General features: G+C 42.0%; 1 protein-coding gene across 3 annotated transcripts in view; it reads right to left on the minus strand.

Moving 5' to 3' along the window:
- Sf3b1 (splicing factor 3b subunit 1) overlaps positions 1-16442 on the minus strand; it is a 38947-nt gene extending 22505 nt beyond the window's left edge. Inside the window, exons 1-6 of one of the 3 annotated variants that reach the window (XM_021642342.2) lie at positions 16284-16442; positions 5030-5196; positions 3713-3817; positions 3129-3243; positions 1630-1685; positions 1244-1323 (exon numbers count right to left, since the gene is read on the minus strand). In XM_021642342.2, coding sequence (XP_021498017.1) covers positions 1666-1685; positions 3129-3243; positions 3713-3817; positions 5030-5196; positions 16284-16311 — 435 coding nt within the window. In that variant the 5' untranslated portion in view covers positions 16312-16442 and the 3' untranslated portion in view covers positions 1244-1323; positions 1630-1665. Of the gene's footprint in view, positions 1-1243; positions 1324-1629; positions 1686-3128; positions 3244-3712; positions 3818-5029; positions 5197-16283 lie in introns of those variants that run through there. The other 2 variants (XM_021642339.2, XM_021642340.2) reach the window with 2 other exon arrangements.
- Positions 16443-25914: the final 9472 nt, after the last annotated feature.

Here is a 25914-nt window from a genome sequence, read left to right on the forward strand (position 1 = left end):
GCCTCGGTAGTGTGCACCTTAATCCTTTAACCCTCAGAAGGCTGAGTGAGGCAGGAGTGTCACAGTGCATTAGAGGCCAGCCTATGACTAGGGCTACAGAATGAGTTCTAAGTTAGCCTGGGCTACAGGAAAACTTTACTTCAAACAACAACCAAAAAGAACAGGACCAGGAGCACTGGAGAGATGGCTCAGAGATTAAGAGCAGTAACTGTTTTTCCAAAGGTCCTGAGTTCAAAGCCCAACAACCACATGGTGGCTCACAACCATCTAAGATGAGATCTGGTGCCCTCTTCTGGCCAACAGGTGTACATGCAGACAGAATACTGTATTCATAATAAAGAAATATTTTTTAGAAAGCAAAAAAAAAAGTTAAAAAAACAAACAAACAAACAGGACCAGGGATGGCAAGAAGGCTCGGCTGGTAACAGCACTTGTTGTTACCCTGGAATTCACTTGGTAGAACAGAACTAACTCCTGCAAGCTGTCCTCTGGCCTCCACAGGCACACCATGCCATGTACCATGGCATGAGCATATACACACAAATAAATAAATGTAATAAAAACAAAAACTACAAAATCAGTTGAAGTCTGGCTCCTCACCACTACACCTATGCTAAAACACAATTATCTCTGTAAGCCAAAGGACTATTCAGAATTCTCCATCTATTGCCAAACCCAGGGATTCTTGAAGAAATAACGTGACCACTAGCTTGATGAGGTACACTACTAAATGCCCCTAAACACCTTCCCAACCATGCCCATACACACAGGAGGCCAGAACGCCCTAGGAAATCGAAATGACAAGTTTCAAGGGTGATACAATTCTGGGATGATGTTCTTAATTTTTATGATGGAAGTACTACAGTCCAAATATGATTGTTCACACCTTTAATTCCAGCACTTGAGAGGCAAAAGCAGACAGATCTCTCTGAATTTTAGGCCAGCCAGGTCTATATAATGAGACTATCTTTTAAAAAATAATTTAAAAAGAGAGAGAAAAAAATGCTGGGCAGTGTGGTACATACCTTTGACCCAGCACTGCAGAGGCAGGTGGATCTCTGAGTTCAAGGCCAGCCTGGTCTACAGAGAGTTCCAGGACAGTCAAGGCTACACAAAGAAGTCCTGTCTTAGGGCAAGGGGGGAAGCAAAAATATTGCTGTGTACGAGAACTAAATAAATATAAAACTCTCTCAAATATTCTTAAATTATTTCACAACCACTACACTGAGAAGTGAGTTCATACCTCTTCCTTAGTCAAATGCTGTTCTCGCATAACATCCATGTAAGTTCTTGCATTCATTTTAGGATCAGGGGTCTTCCCTCCTGCAGAAAAGAACAGCAACAGGACAAGAGTACAATAAATAAAGCGTATTAGGTTCAACTGATTTCTCTGCCCTGCTCTAATATTATGTTATTACAAAATCAATTAATTTATTTTTTGGTGGAAAACTTTGATAATTATACATCTTACTTTTTATTGAGTTTGCTGATCAATTTAACCTGTTTGAACACAAACATATCTACAGCAGTTTAAAACAATTATTTAATGCATATATAAAGCAAAATGACAGCACAGTTTAGAGTCTTCAGAAGTGATGGGTTCCTGGGTTGCTAATCCGGAATACGTACACTTTCGTGCCTTTGTCTCCATCAGCAGTTCTGACTTCAAGCAGCAGAATAGAAGCCTAGAAAATTATCTCTTTACCATTAGTAACACTTTGGAAAGATATTTATATTCAAAACATTACCTGTTGCAAGCTGTTAAAATCCTGACTACAGTAACTGACTAAAGTAAGTTTTTCATCTAAACAGTTGTAACTTAGAAAATCTGATTATAAAAAATATACCTACAATCATATTCTCATGTCACATTACTAAAAAGGGCTTCATGTTTTTTTTTAAAGTTTTTTTCTTGACCCACTATATAATTCTATTTCTTAGAAAATACAATTACAATGGAAATATTACTTAAGATATATTATTCTACTAGTTACTACAATGCACACAAAAGAAAAGTGGTGTACAAAGAGATGTGTTAGTCTCTTGGTTAAAGTTTCAGTATTTGCTTTACAAACTGCAAAATATCTTAAAGAAGCCCAAACAGTATATAACAAGAACCACAAAGGCACACTATGCTTTAGAAAAGTGATAATTGGCTATACAAGTAGTATAGCATTAAAATTTAGGACAAAATAATAAAATTCTAAGACATCTCCTATGCTGACGATCATGCCCAATTGGTAGTGTCATTCTTTCTGACACTAGCTCTGATAAGACTTCCTTTGGAATACTCTTTCACCATAATCTAGAGAGGATGTGTTGAACTGCACCCTTAAGAATGCAGACAGGACTGGCATATAGCAGTACTGCTGTAGGAAAGAAATTAAGGACAGTTAGTATGGGCCTGTGAATTCTGACATACATGTTTAAATCAATTACAATTATGCAAGTAAAAAAAAGAATAGCCCTATTCATTCATGCAGGCTGAAGTCTAATTTGTAAACCTGCAGCAAAATCTATTTTTAGAAACAGGCACTTAGTTTTGAGGGTGGGACTCACTCACCTGAGGAAAGCTTCCATCAGGCTCACTATGGCCCTTGCACACTACAATTAGCAAAACAGACTTCAACTATTAAAAATACCAAAGTCTTTGCATATAATTTTGTTTTAACTATAAATTTGCATAGAGCAAAGTAGGTGCATTTACTAAGCTATTACAATGAGGGGAACTCTAGTGTGAGAAATAGTTTCTCAAAAGTAACAATCCAAAACTCTAGAATTTTGAATGAAAACTTTGCAGTATTTTGCAAGTATTTTGAGCAGAAAAACACATTTGTTCAAAGTATACCAAGAGTACCCAAAACAAAAGTAAAAGAAAAACCTTTAACCCTTTGCGTTTCTATGGCATTGGCTCATTATTTTCTTGTCCTTCTACCTGGAAAGAAAACTTGCATTATAAAGATGAAGAATATGGCATCTGTGATTTCAACCAAATCTATACAAATCTATAAGGGGGTCTTTAAAAACAAAAAGCAAATTCATAAGCATGCCAAAAAAAATCAAAGGGCTAAAGACAACTTAATTAAAATAAATTTCTGAATACTTATAGAAAAGTGGGAAAGAATTACCATCTGCAAAAGGATCAAGACGCTCTGGAGAAATTATCATGGTCCGCCTATGCTTTTTGTATTCATCTTCCCGATCTGCAATCTTTGGGGGGCGATGTTCAGCAAATGGATCATACTGAAAGAGAGGCATGTCTCACTTCAATGCATACTCTATTAAATAACCAACACCTCCCTACCACACACACACACAAAAATACATAAACCATTGTTTAAAAAAAAGTGTGTGACTGATCAGTTCTAAAAGTCTACACTTCATGTAATGACTGCCTTTACAAAACAATTACTTGTGACTCTCCCACGCCAGTTCTTCTCTCAAAACAGTCTTAGAATTGACTGCTAAAATTTCTATGCTTTGCTAGGCATGGTGGTGCATGCCTGTAATCCTAGCACTTAGAGAGGCAGAGGCAGATCTCTGCAAGTTCGAGGCCAGCCTGGTCTACAAAGCAGTCCAGGACAGTCAGGGCTACACAGAGAAACTGCCTCAAAAAAACAAAAACAAAGAGAGAGAGAGAGAGAAGATTTGCTTCCATGGGAACTCACTCCCTTTCTGTGACTGAATCAAGTGTGGAGGTGTAGAGAATCACCTGCTCTGTTGACTGTGGAATATCATTAAGGAGTGCCACAGGGGCATGGTACCCAGGCTTCTTCTGACCAAGCAAGCTCGTAGATGAAGAGTAGTCATCGTCATCCTGCAATGAAACACCCAAAGGTCACAAACAAAATATCACAACAGAAAAATTAACATGACAAAAGCCTGTGATTTGGCAACTTCCATAGTTTATTTGGACTTCCTCAGTTTTATTTAACCACAGAAACAAGGAAACAATAATCGTTATCAAATGCATTGACTTCCCTAAGGGTATATTTACAGAGCATTATATACGCTAGCTGAGGGGCTAGTAACAGCTGATGACTTTTTGGGGAGAGAAAGTTTTAAGAGGGTGGTCCCTGGTCGGTTGCCATGCTCCAGTAGATGGTTTCAAGGCCCATGACTGTGAGCAGCACAAACTAGACTCTGTGAGTTATTTTTTTTAAAAAGAGACAAAAGTTGGAAGGGCATGGGGTGGGTCTGGAAGAGTGAGATGGGAAGTAGATGGTGAGTAAGATCAAGATACATTGTAAGCTAATATGAAATTCCCAAAGAATAAAAAAATCTTATTTCTTTAAAAACTGAAAAAGACAAGAGATCAAAAGAAACTAAAGCTAAGCACAGTGGCACAAGCCTATAATGCCAGCACCCTGATTGACCTGTAAGAAGATCCTGTCTCAAAACAAACAAAATACATAATTTGAAAGTTTAGTTAGCCCAGTGATAAAGCATATTAGAATAAAGAAGGCCTAAAGTTTGATTCCAAATCAAATCAAGTCACAAAAATTGGGTGTGTAGAATGAACAAGTCACAGAAAAATGGCTATTTACAGTAAAGTCACTTTTTCCATAGGGTACTCAAGACAGGGTTAGGTAACAAGAATTTATATCAAAAATAATGTGAAAGTGCTTTATATACTGTGTAACAATATTCAGAGAAGTCTTCCACATCGAATTCAAAACTGAGCATTTCAGAAAGTATCTGAGGGCATGGTGCAGGCTCCAGCACTGGGCAGGCAAAAACAGGCAGAGTGAAACAGGTTACGGTAGCATGCCCTTTTAGTCCCAGCAGTTGGAAGACAGACAGAGTTTGAGGCCCACATGGTCTACATACAGGATTACATAGTAGTGGGTATGTGTGTAGATGTGCCTACATCTACATCCGGTATGCGCGCACGTGTGTGTATGTGTATAACTGTTTTCTCTTTCCTTTTAACCAGGCAACTCAAACAGAAAAATCCCTTCTATTTCTTACTTTTTCTTAAAAAAGAAAAAGAAAATAACCCTTGCCTCTTATATAATTTGTAACTTACATCTTCAAGTTCAGTGGCAGCAATTGATGTCACGTATCCAGCAAATCTGCTATCACTTCCACCATAAATTTCTTGGTCATAATAACCTGTGGAATCAAGGCCCACTCCTTGGGCTTCATCAAGAGCTGCCTTCTTGCCTTGAATTTCTCGAATCTGTGCTTCAATATCTGTAAGAAAGAAAACAATTTCATATTCCAAGAGCTCTCAACCCCCTTCCTAGATCTTATCAAATATACTGAAATACAGGAAAGTTTATTCCCATGTAATGTACTCCCCATGCATGTGTAGTACAACTACACACACATTCTATCTTCTTACCTCAACAGACGAAAAGAAATCCAAAAAACTGATTGATTATCTCACCCTAACCATTAAAACAACTTACCCTAACCATTAAAATGAATTATCAAAATTAATCTCAAAATTCTAAACCTTCCCCAACTGAAAAATCAGAGTCACTTCAAAATACGTATTTATTACTAGTATGAGTGGTGCATGTGTAAATGTGTAGGTCAGGTAACGCATTAAAGTCAGTTCCCTCCAACCTTTGCATGGTTCCAGGGATCAAACTGAGGTCACTAAACTTGTATGACAAGTGATTTGCTGAGCCCTCTCTGCCAGCCATAAAAACTGTTGGTGTTGATTATGAACCAGGGCAATGTTAAGAATTATTTAAACTTGTCACTACCAGAACTGACCTAGAGACATAATTAATTCAGTGGTGAATCACTTGCTCAGCATTGCATAAGCTCCTCAATCTGATACAGAGCTTCATGTATTATGTTACAGCAGAAAATAAAACCCACTACCAAAGGTGTAAAACAACAGTATAAGTCATTTCTCAGCCTTCCGGCTAAGACCAAGTATAAAACAGCATTAAGGTAGGCACAGTGAGGCTAGTGAAGTGGATGAGCAGGTAAAGCACCTGTTGGTGAGCCATCTCCTTCCACTTGCCAAGTCAGGCCTTTCTTGTTTCTCAACTGTATAGTAGACTCCAGCTTAGCTGCCCCAAAGCTCTGTCAATTCTCTTATCTTTATTTTCCACCTTGCAGTAGGAGTACTGACACCTCATATCTACTTTTATGCATCTAACTTTTTACACATCTAGCTTTTTACATGAGTTCCAGGGATCAAAATTTCTAAGATTACACGTGTTAAGTAAGCATGCCCAGCACTCTTTAGTTTTCTTTTTCATATAGACTGAGTTAAGAGTGTTGCTAAGTTGGCAGGTGTTAGCCTAGCATGAATAAATGCCCCAGCACTGTATAAGCAAGTATAATAACTCCCAATTTATAATTGGAGAAACCCAGAAAAGAGAGGAATTCAAGGCCATCTTTGGCCACCATGACTTCAAAAGCAAGATTTTAAGAGATTTATGGGTGGGTCATAAAGCCTATGAACAGAAGAAACCCTCCTTCACCAGTTACAGGGATCAAAATAAGGACAGAAATTATCACATTAACTGCCCAACCCCACTGAGTCTGATCTAAGAAAAACATTGTATTCTCAAAGGTAGACCATTTTTAAAATCTAACAAGTTTATGCAGTCCAAAGAATAGCTGGGCCCCTTTCCCAGTAAGACGGAAAATGGCAGGCAAAGAATTAAAGAGGCAATGAGGGGCTGGAAAGATGGCTTAGTGGTTAAGAGCACTGGTTCAGCTTACAACCACCTGTAACTCCAGTTCTGACACCCTTTTCTGGCCTCCAAGGCACAGCATGTATGAGGTACACAGGCATACACGTAGGCACAACACCTATGCATTTAAAAATAAAACTTTAAAAATGAAAAAATAAGAGGTAATAAGTTTGCTGTCCCACATTTTTGTTGTTTCACATCTCAATAATCTTAGCATGTATTACTGTATTCACAGACGCTATCATCTCCTACATTGCACCCCTCAAAACTGTTACAGCAAACAAGCACAATCAGAATTACCCTAACTTAAGCTATCTTTTCCTGATTTATCTTTTGCCATTATCTTTTAATTCTGTTTAAAGCTGTTTGTTTTTTTATTTTTATTTTATATTACAGTTTATTCACTTTGTATCCCTGCTGTTGCCCCCTCCCTCATTCACTCCCAATCTCATCCTCCCTCATCATCTCCTCCCATGTCCCTCTCCAAGTCCACTGATGGGGTGGTCCTCCTCCCCTTCAATCTGACCCTAGCCTATCAGGTCTCATCAGGACTGGCTACACTGTCTTCCTCTGTGGCCTGGCAAGGCCACCCCCACCCCTTAAGGGAGGTGCTCAAAGAGCCAGCCACGGAGTTCATGTCAGAGACAGTCTCTGTTCCCCTTACTGGAAGACCCACTTGGACACTGAGCTGCCATGGGCTACATCTGTGCAGGGGTTCTAGGTTATCTCCATGAATGGTCCTTGGTTGGAGTATCAGTCTCAGAAAAAGACCCCTGTGCCCAGATTTTTTGGTTCTGTTACTCTCCTTGTGGCACTACAGTCCCCTCTAGGTCTTTCTATCTCCCCCTTCTTTCAAAAGATTCCCTGTACTCTGCCCAAAGTTTGGTTATGAGTCTCAGCATCTACTTTGATACACTGCTGGGTAAAGATTTTCAGAGGCCCTCTGTGGTAGGCTTCTATCTTGTTTCCTATTTTCTCCTTCTTCCAATGACCATCCCATTTGTCTTTCTGAGTGAGGACTGATCATCTTACCCAGGGTCCTCCTTCTTGCTTAGCTTCTTTAGGTGCACAGATTGTAGTATGTTTATCCTATATTATATGTTTAATATGCACTTGAGTATATACTATGTTTGTCTTCATGCTTCTGGGATACCTCACTTAAGATGATCTTTTCTAGATCCTACCATTTGCCTGCAAATTTCATGATTTCCTTGTTTTTAATTGCTGAGTAGTATTCCATTGTGTAAATGTACCACAATTTCTTTATCCATTCCTCCACTGAAGGACATCTGGATTGTTTCCAGGTTCTGGCTATTAAGAATAAAGCCATGAATATGGCTGAGCAAATGTCCTTGTTGTGTCCTTAAGCATCTTCTGGATATACATCTAGGAATGGTACAGCTGGGTCTTGAGGTAGCACTATTCCTAAATGTCTGAGAAAGGGCCAGATTTGATTTCCAAAGTGGTTGTACAAGTTTACAATCCCACCAGCAATGGAGGAGGGTTCCCCTTCTCCACATTCTCTCCAGCATGCACTGTCACTTAAGTTTTTGATCTTAGCCATTCTGATGGCTGTAAGGTGAAATCTCAGTGTCGTTTTGATTTGCATTTCCCTGATGACTGAGGATGTTGAACATTTCTTTTAAGTGTTACTCTACCATTCGATATTCCACTATTGAGAATTCTGTTTAGCTCCATACCCCATTTTTTAATTGGATTACTTGATTTGTTGCTTTTTAACTTCTTTAGTTCTTTATATTGTCTGGGTATTAGCCCTCTGTCAGGTATAGGGTTGGTGAAGATCCTTTCCCAGTCTGTAGACTGTCGTTTTGTTTTTGTTTTTTTTTTTTTCTGACAACAGTGTCTTTGCTTTACAGAAGTTTTTCAGTTTGTTTGTTTTTAATTGAGCCAGGCCTGGTGGTGAATGCCTTTAATTCCAGCACGTGGGAGGAGAGGTGCAGAGGCAGGTGGATCTATCTCTGTGATCGTGGAGCCAGCAGTCTGGTCTAGATAGTGAATTCTAGGATAGCCAGATATATGTAGAGAGACACTGTCTCCAAAAAAGACAGTAATAATAACTGAAATACAGAATGTGCTTAGGGAATGCCAGGCCCTGGGTTCAATCCTCAACACTTTGAATAAAAATTTAAAGCCGGGCACAGTGGCACATGCCTTTAATCCCAGCACTAAGGGAAGTAGAGGCAGGTGGATCACTGTGAGTTTGAAGCCAGCCTGGTCTACAAAGTTAGTCCAGGTCAGCCAAGGCTACACAGAGAAACCCTGTCTCAAAAAGATAGATAGATAGATAGATAGATAGATAGATAGATAGATAGATAGGATAGACAGACAGACAGACAGAGTGGCTATTTAAATCTCTATTTAACCCCTCTGTTTACTTCTGGCACTGACTTATTCCTAGAGGAATATTAGCGTACCTCTTGGTAGAAACTGGTTAACATGTAAGTGCTCTTTTTTTTTTCCTGAAATATTTAAGGTTTTTCTCCCTTACAACATGCACACTTTAGTTGGATGGTGGTTTCTGCTTTTTTTTTTTTTTTCTTTTTGTGTATATTTTGAGACCGTTCACACCTGGAATTTACTATGTAGACAGGCAAGCCTCAACCTAATGAGAAATCTTCCTGCCCTTGCCTCATCAATATAGGGGTTTCAAGGACGAACCACCACACTTAAGTCTATTGCTTTTCTTTTGTTGGTGGTGGTAGCTGGTCTGAACCACCACCACACTTGATTTAAGTCTATTGCTTTTCTTTTGTTGGTGGTGGTAGCTGGTTTGGTTTTCTGGGGGAAGGGTTTTTGTTTTGTTGTTGTTTTGTTGAGATAGGGTCTCTCTATGTAGCCTTGAACTCAAGAGTTTGGCCTGACTCTGCCTCTGCCTCCTAAGTATGGCTGTGATTGAAAGTTTTTCAAGGGATCACAAATACCATTTTTATCAGAACTCTGGAAGGAAAATAGAAAAGAGCAAATGAGACCTGCCAAACAGCTTCTGATCTTCTACATCTTCAGCATAATATAATGACCACTCCAATGAAAATGCCCTCATACAGCTATAAAAAAAGGGTAGCATCCTAACCCTCATACAGATACAGGCTTGGAAAAAACTTCCAATTTAAAAGCTCAGGAGTCCTCCTTATTAACAAATGTCCAGAAGTTTTACCAGGCCCCTCTTCTTTTAGTCAATTCCCTTGTGCTAACATGCGTTTTGTTTTGTTGTTTTACTTTGAAACAAAGCTTTACAATGTTGTCTGGGCTGACCTCAAACTCCTGGCAATCCTCCTGAGAACTGGAATTAGAAATATGGTCAACCGTATTTAGCTTCCAGTTCTTTTGCCCACTCACGCCACTTTTCCCAGTAGACTGGTTTCTACTTGGTTATAATGGTATTTTTCTAAATGTTAAAATTTTAAATGTCTAAAGGCTAAATCTGCTCCAATGAAGTACAAGGAATTGTCATTCAACTAAAACCCCAACAAGATGATTGTTGTTGTTCTGGAAGGAATTCTGATCCCTGACACACTTATCAGGAACACATCCCTCCCCAAAGTACAGAAGATGGATAGTAACAGTGTTAATGAATTGGTGAATTATTTGGGTGGCTGATATATTTGACAACTTATTCAAAATATATTTTGTGGATATGCATTGGTTTTGTCTCTCATCCATCAAGCACTGGGCTCAGCACTGCTGCTGTAGCAGAGGACATGGGTTAAGCTGCCAGCAGCAGCCACATGATAGCTCACAACCACTTGAAACTCCAGCTCCAAGGAATCTAATGTGCTCTTCTGAACTCTGGGCACTGCATCCACATGTTGTACACACATTCACATACATGTAGGCACCACACAAAATAAGTCTAAGAACAAATTTTTTAAAAGATGGGAAACATCTAACAACTGTTCATTCATGCAAGCAAACTCTTATTTAACCAAGAATGTCCTATCTGAGTAAGGCAGCTGTCTTTCACTGGGCTACCCTTCTGAGCTTTGCTTTTTCCCTGGGTTTGATACTGCACCATTCCCTTTTGCTCTGATCCGTGACAGCTATTTTCTTCTAGCCGGACACAATTTGTTAAGGTTAAATTTCTCAAAATTTAAAAGGCACCCAGAAAAAGCTAATACATTCTGCAAAGAAACTCAACTTTTTCTTTAACCAAGGCCCAGTAGATCAAGTGTACTTTTATAGACATGGTGTTGCAGGCTTTTACTAATTCCAGCACTCAGGGGGCAGAGGCAGGATAATCTCTGAGTTTCAGGTCAACCAGAGATACATGGTATCTCAAAAAAATAAAACAAAAAATAAAAGTATTAGGGCTGAAGAGATGACTCTGTGGTTAAGAACACTGCCTATGGAAGTTTATTTCCAACAGCTACATGGCAGCTCACAAACGTCTGTAACTCCAGTAGCAGAGAATATGAAACCCTCTTCTAGTCTCCTCCAGCATTAGGCATGCAAGTGACACACATACATACATATATTCAGGCAAACATTCATCTACGTAAAAGGAAAAAAAAATGGGGGAAGGGGCATGGTGGCACACCTGTAATCTCAGCACTCAGGGAGGCAAAGGCAGATGATCACTGTAAATTCAAGGCCAGCTTGGTCTACAAAGTGAGTTCAGAACAGTCAAGGCTACACAGAGAAACCTTGTCTCAAGAAAACAAAAAAGGAACAAACAAATGAAGATAATTGGGTGGGGTGGTTTCCAGAAAGGAAAATTATGTAGCTCTGAATGTCCTAGAACTCATTTTGTAAACCAGGCTGGCCTCAAACTCTGCCTCCCTGAGTGCTGCGATTTAAAGGTGCACAACAACACTATGCCTGGGTAATAAAAACATTTGAAAACAGTGTACTTATTTTTACTGAATACCAGAGGACTAAGTCAGTTCCCAGGTAATTAATTCTACTGAAAAAAAATTCAAAATCATTACACACGTTTTAACTTTTTATTTTTACTAGCCACCAAAAGGAAACATTACATTGAAGTGTCTGTTTTTCAGCCATTGCTCAGCTTTGTGATACTCTTGATTTTTCAACTCAAGAAATTAACAGCAGGAGCTAGACAAATGGCTCAGTAGTTAAGATTGGGTACTGCTCCTGCAGAAGACAGATATTCCCAGCATCCACGGCAGGTCATTCACAATGCCTGTCCCAAGTTCTAAGATACATGATGTCTCTTCTGGCCTCCAAAGGCTCTGCATTCATATACAGAAAGTCATGCAGATATCCATAAAGATAAGTACATAAAATAAGAAACTAAAGGCAAAGCACATTACTGAAACTTTGGGTTAAACCAAGATTTCTTCCTTATTTTGCCAAAGTCAGCAATATTACAAAACTGCTAGACAGCAGCAAGATTGTGCTCACTCATAACTAAACATACTTGACACATTTTATGCAAAAATCCCCTAAAAGATCATACTTGGTATGCAAGTCTAGTTCTTTTTTTTTTTTTTTTTTTTTTTTAGGGGGGGTGATAGTTTTCGAAACGGGGTTTATCTGTGTAGCCTGGCTGTCCTGGACTCTCTCTGAGTGCTGGAGCTAAAGGCATACACCACCGCCGCTTGTTAAGTCTAGTTCTTATCTTTCAATCCTGGAAAGCATAAGGTACACTGACCAAGTAAGAAAATGATCAGTTTAGGAACCAGAGAGCTGTCTCAGCACATAAGAGTGCTTGCTGTTTTTCCAGAGGACAAGAGTCCACTTCCTAGCACCATGTCAATTCTAGGGGCATGCACTGAATACCGTTCTTTGACTTCATGGCCACCCAAGTATGTTTGTGCATACAGAATCAGAAACATAAACACAAGCACACAAAACATAAACCTTTTTTAAAATGATCAAATTAGTTAAAGAGGATATGAGAGATGATTCTAGCAGAAATATTTGAAAAGCAGTATGGCGATGTTGCTCAGTTGCCTAGAATGCATGAAATACTGCATTTTATCTTCAGTACCATATAAATCAGGTGTCGTGGTTTATCCTATAATTCCAGCCATTTGTAATGACGGCACATGCCTTTCCCAGCATTCAAGACCAGCCTGGTATACATAATGAAATCCAGGCCAGCCAGGGCCACAAAGTGAGACCCTGTCACAAAAAAAAAAAAAAAAAAACAAAGGTCAAGGTCATCTTGGGCAACATACCTTATCTCAAAGAAAGAGAAATATATTGAAAAATTATATGACAAGAAAAAATCTTCAGTTTGGTTCAATAATGAATGGGAATCAACAGCCTGAGAATGGAACCATGCAAATGAAGCATGATGATACATAGCTGACATGGCAGCACTTCTGAGGTGGAGGCAGAAGGATCAGGAATCCAAAGACAAACTCAGCTACACAGCAGCTTTGAAATCAACAGAAAAAAGCCCAAAGATGATGACAATGATGATAAAAAATAAATACACAACCAAGAAATACTTGAGCATAATATGGGAAACTATTGAGAAATAAGTTACACCATAAGTCCCATTCTCAATTATTCCAATAACCTAAAAATGATTGCCTCTGATGCAATTACCCAATGACTCTCTTTTTGTTTGTTTGTTTTGCAAGACAGGGTTTCTCTGTGTAGCCCTGACTGTCCTGGAACTCACTTTGTAGACTAGGCTGGCCTTGAACTTACAGAGATCCACCTACCACTGCCCCCAAGGGCTGGGATTAAAGACATGTGCCACCACACCTGGCTCTAATGACACACACAAAAAAAGTCATCTGTGGGATGGAGAGACGGCTCAGCCAGTAAGAATGCTTGTATAGAACCTAAACCTCCAAACACCATGTTAAAAAGACTGGCATGGTCATGCACATCTCAAACTCCAGTGCAGAGAAGAAAAAAGGGCTTGCTGGCAATCAGCATAGCTCCAGGTTCAGTAAGAAACCCTGTCTCAAGGGAATAAGCCCAAATGCATTCTTTGACCTCCATGTGCATATGCTGGTCTGCACAGATGGGGGTACCGACACACATACATATACAACACACATGCATACATGCATGCATACACAGACACAAATAGTAACACGTTAATTGGAGACAGGAAGATGGCACTTTATTCTATATGCACTGGAAAGCCAAAATCAAATCTTGCAGTGTTTAAAGCCTTCCAAATTTGATACTAAAACATCTTTTCCTCTCAATTCAGAAGATTCTCAAAACAAGAATAAGCTATTTCCTACCTGTCTAACTTAATACTGAGTTTTAAAATTCCTCTTTTCAGAGGGGGAGGGGTACTTCAATAGTTCAATGTCAAAAGATCTGAAACTATAAAATACAGAACAGAATCCTGGGGATTGATCCCCAACTTTGATAGAGATCCAGAAAGCATAGGTAGTGTGATACATAGCAAAACTTCCAGTGTTCAGGGAACAAAGGATTCCTCCAAGTTTGAGGCTAGCTTAAGTAAGATACACAGTGAGGTAGTGACACACACCTTTAGTGCCAGCATTCAGTAAGCACAGGCAGGCAGGAACTCTGAGTTATGGCCAGCCTGGTCTACAGAACAAGTTTCAGGACAGCCAGAGCTACACAGAGAAACCCTGTCTCAAAGAAAGTAAAAATAGAAAGTGGGTAACCAGCCAGCCAGGGCTACACAATCATTATATTTCAAAGAAAAAACAAAAGGAAAGGCCAGCAAGATGGCTGGGCAGCTAAAGGCAGCAAGCATGAAAACCTGAATCCAACACTCAAGTTGTCCTCTGACTTCCATGTGGACACAGAGGCAGAAATACATAAACACACAATAAACCAATGTAAGAAAAAAATTAATTAAAAAATAGATATCTTATTTCTCTGAAACTTTTCCAATAAAACCACAGAATTCACGTATCTACAACACTAGCTCTTAAAGAGGTGGAAAATCATAAGTCAAGGCCAGCCTGGACTACAAGCAACTCTTTCTCCATGATAATCTATCAAATAAAAGCTGATTTAACACTTGAATACCCACTATGGACCAGATACTGGAGTTATCGGTGTATCTACAATTCTTGTGTACGACAATAATAGTAGAGTTATGAAAACTTTCATGAGATTATTCTGATTAAGGGTGAACTTGCTTCCTGCCAGACCTGACAACCTGAATTCATATCCCAGAATCTGTATCACGGAAGGAGTGAACATTCTTGCAAGTTGTTCTCTGACCTTTGCAAAAAGCAAAGGTAAATGTTACATTAGACAGGCCTGGTGGTGCTTACCTTTGGTCCCAGCATTTGGGGAGCAGAGGCAAGCCACTCTAGCAGAGTCTACCAAGAGTTTTCCAGGACAGCAGGGACTACACAGAGAGACTGTCTCAAAAAACAAAACAAAGTTCCAGACTAACCTGATCTTCAGAGCGACTTCCAGGATAGCCAAGGCTGCACAGAAAAACCCTGTCTCAAAAAACGATCACCTTTCGGTCCTAACCCATCTCTCTACATTCATATCGGAATCCCTCTTTACACCCTCTCTTCCTACCACAGCAACGAGGCCTGCACATCTTTCACGACTCAATGGGTTGTTAGATGTTCCCTCGGGCTCAGGCATTCTCCCCTAATTGAAAACTGACTGATCCTTTTAGATCAGCGTCATCACCTCTCTAAAATAACTAAGCATAAATTAACGGCTCCGTTAACCAAGTTTCGCAGAGTATCGGTTTTACTTCTCTGTCTACATTCCTTTGATTTTCTAAGAGAACTGAGATTCACACATCTGTTTCCTAATCAAACTGTCAAATTTCAGACATCCTTAGCTTGTTACCTCTTAACACAGAGTACACATTAAGAAAGGGTGTGTTTAGTGACTCTCAGAAGCCATGTTGTCGGCGTAAATTTTGGCTTCCAAGCCAGGCACCTAGGACCAGGGTTTCAACCTCACACACTCCAACTCTTGTCTTCTCCAGTTACTTTCTTATAGAATCAGGTCGTTTGCCAAAAACAAACAAACAAACAAACAAAAAACCCACAACAAAGCTGTGTTTACTGTGTGTGCCATAAAATGATCAACTGCACAGAAAACTTAGGAAACTGATTTAAAAAAATCTGCCTTTCCTCCTTTCTTGCTACCGAGTCTCCAACAATCAGCCCTCAAAGCGAAAGAGAAACACGACACGAGAAGCGACTAAAGGAGTAAACTGCCAGATTGCATGCCCGAATCCTCTCGAGCAAGAACCACCACACAACACAACCTGGCCGCCTGGAGATGCCCGGCTGGAGGTTTGAGGGAACAGGCCTGCGCCGGAGCGACTCCGCCAAGCGCGGCCCGTCCTTCGGGGCTCTCCGGGTGCAAACTGCCGACGACGGCGCCCCGGGGGCGAGAGGGACCGCCCTCCCTCGCCCGCTCCCCGCCCCCGCCCCCGGGGCCCTTCGGAGCAAGCCGCTCCCCGAGGCCCTCCGGGCCCCACACAACTCGGGAGCAGCAACATCCAGCGCGGAACAAAGCGCCGGTCCCGGAGTGCGAGAGGACGCCATTACGCGGGCAGCGGCCTGCGCCGACGAGCCGGAGCAGGGCCCGCCGCGCGGCCTCGGCCGGGACCGGAGACGCCACGCGAAGACGCCGAGGGCCAAGCGGCCGGGCCGCGGCTGGCGGGCAGCCGAGGTCGCGCGTGGGAAGGGAAAGGCCGCTTACCTTCGTGAGTCTTGGCGATCTTCGCCATTTTGTCCACTCGAACACACAGACGGAACTGGCGCTCCCAAGGACTTCCGCTCGCCGCCGCCACCCAGGAGGAGAGAGGCTCCGCTCGGAGCGTGCGCGCACGGGAACGCGCGCCGCGCTGTGGCACGCACCGCAACTGCCACCTAGATAAAAACGCGAGGGGCATGATGGGAGTGGGAGGGGCCAGGGCGGGCTCGCGGCGGCTTCCTCAAAAAGCGAGCGGAGCCGCGGAAGCGCCTAGCTCCTCAGAGGATGGCCCCGCCCCGCGGAGAAGCGGGCCGGTGGTGGGCGCCCGCCTTTAACTTTAGTAAGGCTAAGACTGACAGCTAGCTCCCCGAGTTCGAGGCCAGTCAGCCTGGTCTACAAAGGGAATTCCTGAAAAGCCAGGGCTACACAGACAAACCTCAAAAAAAAGAAAGAAAGAAAAGAAAGAAAGAAATACTAAGGCAGTTAACGCTGGGGCCAGAGGTGCTGTATCCCAGCCCTGGGGAGGTAGAACAGGAAGATCCAGAGTTCAAGGTCGGCCTCTACTATATAACGAGTCAAAGACATCCTGGCCTCCCAGCCTGGATTCCCAGAAGCCAAATAACTCAATTTTTTTTTTCTTAATTTTAAAATAGGCCAGGATAGTCATGGCACACACCTTTTATTCCAGCACTCAGGAGGCAGAGGCAGGTGGGTCTCTGTGAGGCCAGCCTGGTCTACAGAGCTTGTTCAAAACAGCCAAGACTACACAAAGAAACCCGTTTCTCAAAAAAAAAAAAAGGCAAAAAAACAACAGACCACCCATTTCCAGTTGGTTGAGAGAGCAGATTGCTGTGAGACTGGGGACATGGACACAAACACAACAAATTAGAACTTCAGCCTGATGTGGTGGCACACACCTTTGATCCCAACACTTGGTGGCCAGAGACAGGCAGATCTCTCGAGTTCCAGGCCAGCCTGTGTTCGCTGCCAGAGAGGGTTCCAAAACTACAAGAGCTATACATAGCTAGCTTGTCTCTAACACACACACACACACACACAAAACAGATTACAGACAGTGGAAAAAGAAGAGAAACCATTAGAAATTGTTTAGGAGGGGTTGGAGAGATGACCCAAAGGTTAAGAGCTGGTTGCTCTTCCAGAGAACCCAAATCCAGTTTCCAGCACTCAAGCAGCCCCTCACAAACTTTCACTCCAGTTCCAGGGTATCTAATGTGCTTATCTGGCTCTGTGGGCACTGCAAGAATGTGGAGAATGTACAAATGGAGGCAAAACATTTATATACATAAACATATATATAAATATATACATATTTATATACACACACAAACATATATATACATTTACACATTTATTACCACACGCGCACACATGCTGCTCGGCCTCACAATGAAGCATGGAGATAAATGAGTAGTTTTTCAAGCAATGTTTCCTTCATGTGCGTATTATTAAAAAGGACTTAATGTAAAAGAAACTCAAGGTAATAGAATTGATGTTAGAAAGGATTTACTAATAGGTTTGCTTAGAAGACATCAAATTTCACAAAGTAAAATTTAGCTAAGGGAACACTGCCTCCAAAATACCCCCAAAGATAAGTAGAATGCTAACCAGGCCTGTTTGAGAGAAAGTATATGATGCTAAGATGTCAATGTTTGTATACCAATATCTAACCAGCCAGCAGGCCTACCTTCAAATCATAGAACATGTCTCTAACAGACAGCTCAAGGGAGAAGGGTGGGGACATGAGCATTGTTAAGTTTGGTCTGCAATAAAACCCCCAGTTCTTTTCTTGATAAAAGCCCAATTCTGCCAGGTGAGCAAGATGACCCCAGGTAACAGCCATTTGAAAAAGTACAATGCCGGTGGTGTACCTAAACAAATTCTGGCAATAACTTTGCTGGCAAATCTATCTGCCTAAGTGGCCAGATTTGCAGCCTCCTATCTCTGTTTAAAATTGTTCTAAAGTGTAACCTGAGCCTGGGACCTAAATTGGAGATTTAAGGATGGCTTCGTATTTGGAGAGCTTAAGCCTAATGTGTATCTAAGCTATTCAAGGTAGCTCCTCACCAGAGCCAGATGTGCAGGGTTAAAGAACCTTTTCCCTTATTAACCTTTAAACATGCCGAACGCTTCTTCACTGGGAAGGCTTATTACTTCTGTAACAGATTCAAATGGGCTTTTGCTGCATCTGTGGCAACTGTGGGAGCTAAATACTTCCTGAAGCCCCAGGGTAATGGGAAGCATCCCTAAAAGAGCACCTGGAGTTATCTCCTGAGTCCTCTTTTGTAAAAAGACTTCCTTACTCTTGCCTGTTTATCTGTATGAATACTGCTATGGCTGAAAGAATGCTAACATGGCTCAATAAAGGAAGGAAAACATCAAAAAGGGGGTCAGAGATGGCTCCCGTAGGCTTGGGCACTTGAACACTTGGTACCTTGTTTGGTGGGGCTGTGTAGCCCTGCATGAGGAAGTAGTTTACTAGGGACAGCCTTTGAGAGGTCACAGCCCCATTCTACTTCCTGTTTGCGCTCTCTGCCTCAAGTTTGTGATTGAAGATGACCTTTCAGCTTCTTGCTCCTGACAACAAGCCTCCCCATCACCACCCCACTCCACCCCACCCCGAGCACACACACACTTTGGGAAATACTATACTCACTCTGTAATAGCATATTCAAGAGACTAGTGGACAACAGAGCAGGCTTGCTTTTTAATTGTTTTTGTTTTGAGACAGGGTCTCACTGTGTAGTCTTGGCTATCCTGGTGGTGCCTGCTAGCTCTTCCGTGAGACTCTTGGGGTAGGCATGTGCTACCCCAGTCCCGCTGTTCTCCTTCTTGAATTAGACTAAGATGCATTTATCTGGACAGGAAAGACTTGACTGGCAAAGGCCAGGTTGAGGGAACCTCTGAAAGTCCCTGTGGCCAAAAAGCCCTCAGAGTACAACCAGTCTTGTTATCAGAGGCCCACAACAGTGGGAGAACATTAGCCCTCTGGCAGGGGGTTACCCAGCCAAGCTCACCCATCCGCCTGCCTCAACCTCCCGAGTGATAGGATCAAAGGCATGGGCCATCACACCCAGCATTTTTTTTAAATTTCTTTATATTTTTCCATGAGTATGGGTGTTTTGCCTGAATGCATGTATTATATCACATGCATGGCTGATACGTGCTGGGGTCAGAAGAGGACATTGGATCCCCTGAATCCAAAACCGGGGTTAGGGATGATTGGGAACCACCATCTGGGTCCTGGGAACTGAACCCTGATCCTCTTGCAAGAACAGCAAGTGCTTTTGACCACTGAGCCAAATATATAACCATTCTGTGGAAAGGAATATCAGCATATAGAAAGGGCAAGAATGTCTGGCAGGCTGATTTGGTGCAAGACAGTGTTTTTGTCTCTTTTTGTTTTTTGTTTGCTTGTTTGTTTCTTTGCTTGATTGTTTTGGGGGGTGGTGTGTGTTTTTGGTTTTTGTTTTGTTTCTGCTTGTTTGGGCTTTTTGTCTTGAGACAGGGTCTCCCTTTGTAGCCCTGGCTGTCCTTTAACTCACAGAGATCCCCCTGCCTCTGCCTCCCAATTGTTGAGATTAAAGGTGTGCGCCACTACCCAAGCAGGACAGTGGTTTTAAAGTCCCTTACAGAGAAAGATCCCTGCCCTCTCTTGTCATAGGCTGGGACTTTAGAGATTCACACCAGCACAGCCCCTCCCGAATCCCACTAGTGTATTGGTTTAGGAAACAAAGCTTCATCTAATGAGTAACTAGAGGCCAGAGACTGTTCCCTTCTCTGGTCTTGGGCTCAATCACATAGCCAACTCTGTAACTTTCTAGCTCTTAGAGCTCTGAGACAAGCCGGTGCCAACCTCCAAAAACCTGTGACTCCTGCATATCTCTAACTCTGTTAACTGTAAGCTCACTGAAAATGGACCTTAAAAATTCCTTTTATCTTTTGAGACAAAGTCTCATTATATAACATTGGCTGGACTGGAATTCTTTATGTAGATAAGGATGGCCTCCAATACACCGAGTTCCATCTGCCTCTGCCTCTGGATTGCTGGGATTAAAGGAGTATGCCACCATGCCCAGTTTACAATTTATATTTTAGATAATGTTATTCCTGAGATTCTTGAAAGAAAAACCAGTTCTACAATTTTGAGCCAAATTTGAAACAAGCTTTAATTAAATACTGGCCAAGAAGATGGATTCACCCATGGGTTCCCAGGGAATGGCCACAAGTCATGTTTTGCAGGGGCTTAAAAGGCAAAGCCATGGGGCCACCATATTTCCCATCAGGTCCAAAGAGGACTAGCATATATCCTGACGTACTTCCTGCCACCTAACTTCTGCCTGCATATGCTCAAACACATCAGTGTAGCTGGGCCACACAAACTTGTTTAGGGGAGTGAAAACAAGTGGCTATTATCTCCCATAAACAATAGCCTCTAGCAATGCAGGGAATATCTGTCCTTAGCAAGGGGCTTACAGGTTACAAACATTTTTGGTTCATGGATCTTCTAGGCACAGTAATTTAACCTTAAAACATAACTTTGGCGCTGACATTGCCCATGGTTCTTATGTCTCTGGAAATGTGAGCCAAAATAAACTGTTTCATGAATGGCTTTGGTGATGGTATTTTATCACAGCAACAGAAAATAACTAATACAGGATTCCTAGAATTTAGAAGCCAGGTGTGGTGGTTTGATTGAGAATAGCCCCTGTAGGCTCATAGATTGACTGCTGGATCACCAGGAAGTGGTACTATTTGAAAGGATTAGAAGATGTGGCCTTGTTGGAGGAAGTGTGCCACAGGAGGTAGGCTTTGTGTTTCAAAAGACCAAGCCAGCCCCAGTGAGTGTCTCTGTCTTCTGCTGCCTGTGCATCAAGATGTAGAACTCTTAGCTAATTCTTCAGTATCATGTCTACCTGCACGCTGCCATGCTTCCCTCCATGATGAAAATGGAGTAAACCTCTGAAACTGTAAACCTGCACCAATGAAATGTTTTCTTTTAAGAGTCGCTGTAATTATAGTGTCTCTTCACAGCAATAGAACAGCGACTAAGAACCAGGGATGCTACTCAACATCCTACACAAGAAAGCTTCCTGTAACAAAGACTCATCCAGCCTACAGTGCCAAGTGTCACTGTGAAGGAAGCCTGTTCTAAAGGTATCATGAATGTAAAAGGGCTTTAATTTTCACAAGGTTTATTTGCCACTCCCTAGGGCATGTGACTTTCTAAGGCCTTAAATGTAGTTAAGTTTTCTTGGGCTGATTAACAAGATTGAACAATGTCACTGACTACTAACACAAGGACATTTGTCAACTAATATGATTTGTTGCAACACAAGGTTTCTTTTTTTTTTTTAATTTTTTTTGAGACAGAGTTTCTCTGTGTAGCCTTGGCTGTTGTGGACTCACTTTGTAGACCAGGCTAGGCTGGCCTGGAACTCACAGAGATCCACCTGCTTCCCAGAGTGCTGGGATTACGGGCATGCACTACCACACCTGGCTAGCAAAAGGTTTAAGAGAGGCAAGAGCTCTCGAAGGCAGGGGCAAATGGATCTCAAGTTTAAGGCCAACCTGATCTACATAGTGAGTTCCAGGACAGCCAGGGTTATGTACAGAGACCCTGTCTAAAAAAATAATTAAGTAAGTAAGTAAAATAAAACAAAACAAAAAACAACCAAAAACAAAAAACCAGAGACAGAAGTGGGAAGGCTACAACAATGTTGTGATGGGGTATGTTAATGTAAGAGTTAACAACTGTTATGCCTAGATTGTGAGACCCCCAGAAACAAGAGAACCATACAAAACACACAAGGGTCTTTATTCAAGCTTAAGCTCAGGCCATCAGTCGCCCCTGACACAGCAAGTCAGAAATAGCCGTTCTGAATCCCTGGAAGGCAGAGTTTTTAAAGGGAAAAACTGCAGGTGGGGAATTCCAACAGAATTAGGTAAAACTGGGTAAGGGTTCAGCCATGAGGTGACCTTTAAGCTGATTGGTCAGAGCCACCTAGTCAAACTGCAAGACCTCTGTACGACAGCCTGCTGGGTGGAGGGCCCATTAAGCCATTCTGCGGTATTTATGACAACCTGTAGGGTGGAGGCCTGGTTGTAGTTATCTGCTAACACATTCTGTGGTGTTGACAACAACCTGAATGGTGTAGGGCCAGGTGGTTTTTCTCCAAACCAGAAGGTGGGGGACAAGTCACTCTAAGGACAGTCAGTTTAAGATTAAGAGTCTGAGAAAGAAAATGGAGTTAGCCTTATTATCTCCAATTTCTTCACAACTTTTAAAAATTAAAATCTAGGGGCTGGTGTAAAATAAACTTTTATTTGCCTGGTTCAGCTATCTGGGAGGCTTGCTGCCTCTGTCTGCTAACCTAGACTTAGTCCTGGAAGCCTCTAGACTCCATGCGATCTAATCTAGGCCTAGAATGTTTTCAGCCTCTGAGACTTACTGCTGAAATAAGCTCACCATTTCTTGTTCTTACTGAGCTCTAGGGCTGGCTGGTTCAACTCAGCTGTTCTGGCTCAAACTCCTCTCCCAGCTGACTTATTCAATCTGGCTTTTCTCTTGGCCCTGGAATTGCTTCACTTGGCCTCAAACCAACTCCAGCAATCTCTTCTAGCCTCCTACCTCCTTCTCATTCTCCAGTTCATTCAGTCTTCACCTGTGTCTAGCTTGTTCTCTCATTGCAACTTGTATCTTTATTACTGCCCTAGTAAAACTGCCTCCTTTCTCTCTGCATTGCCCCTTACATAGCTTCCCTTTCTTCTCTCTGCTCTTGAGAGTTGGGTGTATCCTCATCTGTCAAATCCTTCAATGTTTCTGCCACTCAATTAAACATCACTTTCAAACCTGGATTCTTCCTTCTACAAACTAACTTTACCTTCAATGTTTGGGAATAAAGGCGTATACCACCACACCTGGACCTAAGCTTTTTTTCTGAAACTCGCTCAATACCAGGCTGGCCTTGAACTCAGATTTGCTTATCTCTGTCTCCTGGATTAAAGGCGTGTTTGTAGTCCAGCCAGATCACACAGACCTAGAAGGTCTTTGGATGTGATCTCTTGCCAGAGCAGCCATGTTCTGAATTAACATTCCTCTGCTAGCTGAAAAGATGGCTCAGTAAGAACACTGGTGCTCTTCTAGAGGACCTGAGTTTGATTCCCAGCACCCACATGGTGACTCACTACCGTCTGCTATTCCAGTACAAGGGACCTGATGCCCTCTTCTGGCCTCCTTGGGTTCCAGCCATGCATGTATTGCACAGATATATATGCATACAAAATACTCATACATATAAAAAAATTTAATTAAAAAAATCTTAAAAGCCAACATAAGCTACATGAAAATCTATATCAAAAAATTTAAGAAACTAAAATACAACAATTAAATGTATACTGTTATTCAGCTCAAGAGAATGTGCACAGGAAACTTAAAGACTCGCTGTTAAAAATGGGAATGAGGGCTGGAAAGATGGCTCAGAGTAAAGAGTTCAATCCCCAGCAACCACATGGTGGCTCATGACCATCTATAATGAAATCTGATGCCCTCCTCTGGCCTGCTGTCACACATGCAGGCAGAACACTGTATAAATAAAAAATAAATCTTAAAAAAAAAAAAGCTTCTTAAAAAAAAAATGGGAATGAACTCTTAGCCAGGCCTAGTGGCACAAGCCTGTACTTCCAGTACTTGGAAGGTGGAGGCGGCAGGAGGCAGCCTTGGTTATGGATGGAATTTGAGACTAGCCTGGACCACTTGAAAGCAAAGATAGCAAAAGTCTTATCAGATCAGCTCAATACAATATACTTGAGGTCATAGTAGCCTGCTCTAGATACCATAACTGGCACAGGGGTTACTACTTGAGGGAGTCTGTGATTATTCACTATCCTTCTCTGTGATGGTTAAAGAGACTCCGTTTTGGCTAGGCATCCATCTTGGTACCCACTAGGCACTTGTCTCTGACTCCAGTCCCTGGAAGATAACTCAGTGACCCCCAGCCAGAAGTATACTTCCATGACCATGTACTTGTTAGGTTATGACTAACTGCTTTTTGGCTTCTGTAACGTGCTTGTGCAGACAGTCAAGGACCATTTTGAGGTCGCTTAAACTATCTAATCTTGGCGGAGCAGGACAGCTCCTGGCTTTCTTGTGCAGACACTCAAGGTCTTCTTGTGGCTTTCAGCTTTAAAACCCTTCCCTCTGTCCACGTAGAGTCCAAGAGTTGTCAGCGCATCGTGTCACTGCTCTTCATTCCATAAGTAGAATTCTTCACTGAGTTGGTGACTTCTTGACAGAATGCTGACAGGTTCTGGGTGAACCTGTCTCTCTTCTTTGTCAGAAGATTCCGCTCAATGCCTTCTATCAAATTTTCAAAACACAGGTGCATGGCCTGCTGTTTCTCTGGTGGTTGGCTATTGACAATGCTGTTTCTAAGGTCAGAAAAATACTTTTCATTAAGTAGTATCAAGCCAAGTAGGAGTGGAGACATGGACCATTGAGTCAGGGTGAACGATTGCAAGAGAGAGGGCCTGACAGATCCTAGCTCCTTCCTCCCGGGGTATGGGGGAATGGCAAAGGTCGACTAGCTATTTCCCCAGGGAATACAGGGGTGTGCGTGTGCTCAGGAAGGGGCAGGCACTGCTGGCTCCTGGGGGACTAGGTGGGAAAGAGTGGTGGGAGGAGACAGAGACATAAGCATCTGAGACTCCAGCCGCTCCTGGGGCCACCCACGCAGGGAGAACCCAGTGCCCTGCCACAGCCTGTCTTGTATAAACATGTACATTTTTTCATAACATTTTGAACAAGGTTATATTTACTCAAGTTTAGAAACAAAAAGAACAAAAAAACTTTCCCTCAACCTGAGGTGCAGGGCTGTAATCCCAGCTCTCATGGAGGCAGAGGCAGTTAGATCTCTGTGAGTTCAAGGCCAGCCTGGTCTACAAAGAGAGTTCAGGTCAACCAAGGCTACAGAGAAACCCTGTCTTAAAAAACAAAAAATACTAAAACAGGGTTGGAGAGATGGCTCAGAGGTTAGGAGCACTGGTTGCTCTTCCAGAGGTTCTGCGTTCAATTCCTAGCAACTACATGGTTGGGTCTATACTGAGATCTGGTGCCCTCTTCTGGCATGCAGGCATACATGCAGACAGAACACTGTACACATAATAAATAAACCTAAAAAACAAAAAAACAACGCTTCCCTCATCCTCTTTCTCATGGCAATCTCAACTTTAGTGTCTTGATAGCAGCTAATCAATAAAATAAATATTTTAATTATAATTAGATTGTCTTTGTTTTTTTCCCTAGGAGATAGGCAAGATCACTGACTTTCACCTAAGTATTCTCCCAGGTGGTAGCATGCAATTAGAGTCTCGAGGTTTTCCGGAGAAACTAAGCTAAAGAATAAGAATAAGGAGGGTGTCCAACAATGGGAAAGCTCTTATATATTCTGGGTAGAAAGCTCCAGAGATTGTCCAACCCGCACTTAGGAAAAAATCGTTACAACAAAGGGTAAATTTTTTGTTATTGTTATGTCTCATCTATTTAAATATCCTAATCAAAACGTTTTATATAGAGTAAATCAGAAGGGCTAAATGTAATTACAGATCTGACTCTTGGAAT

The sequence above is a fragment of the Meriones unguiculatus genome, chromosome 15 (genome assembly GCF_030254825.1).
Source record: "Meriones unguiculatus strain TT.TT164.6M chromosome 15, Bangor_MerUng_6.1, whole genome shotgun sequence".
In the NCBI taxonomy this organism is placed as follows: Eukaryota; Metazoa; Chordata; class Mammalia; order Rodentia; family Muridae; genus Meriones; species Meriones unguiculatus.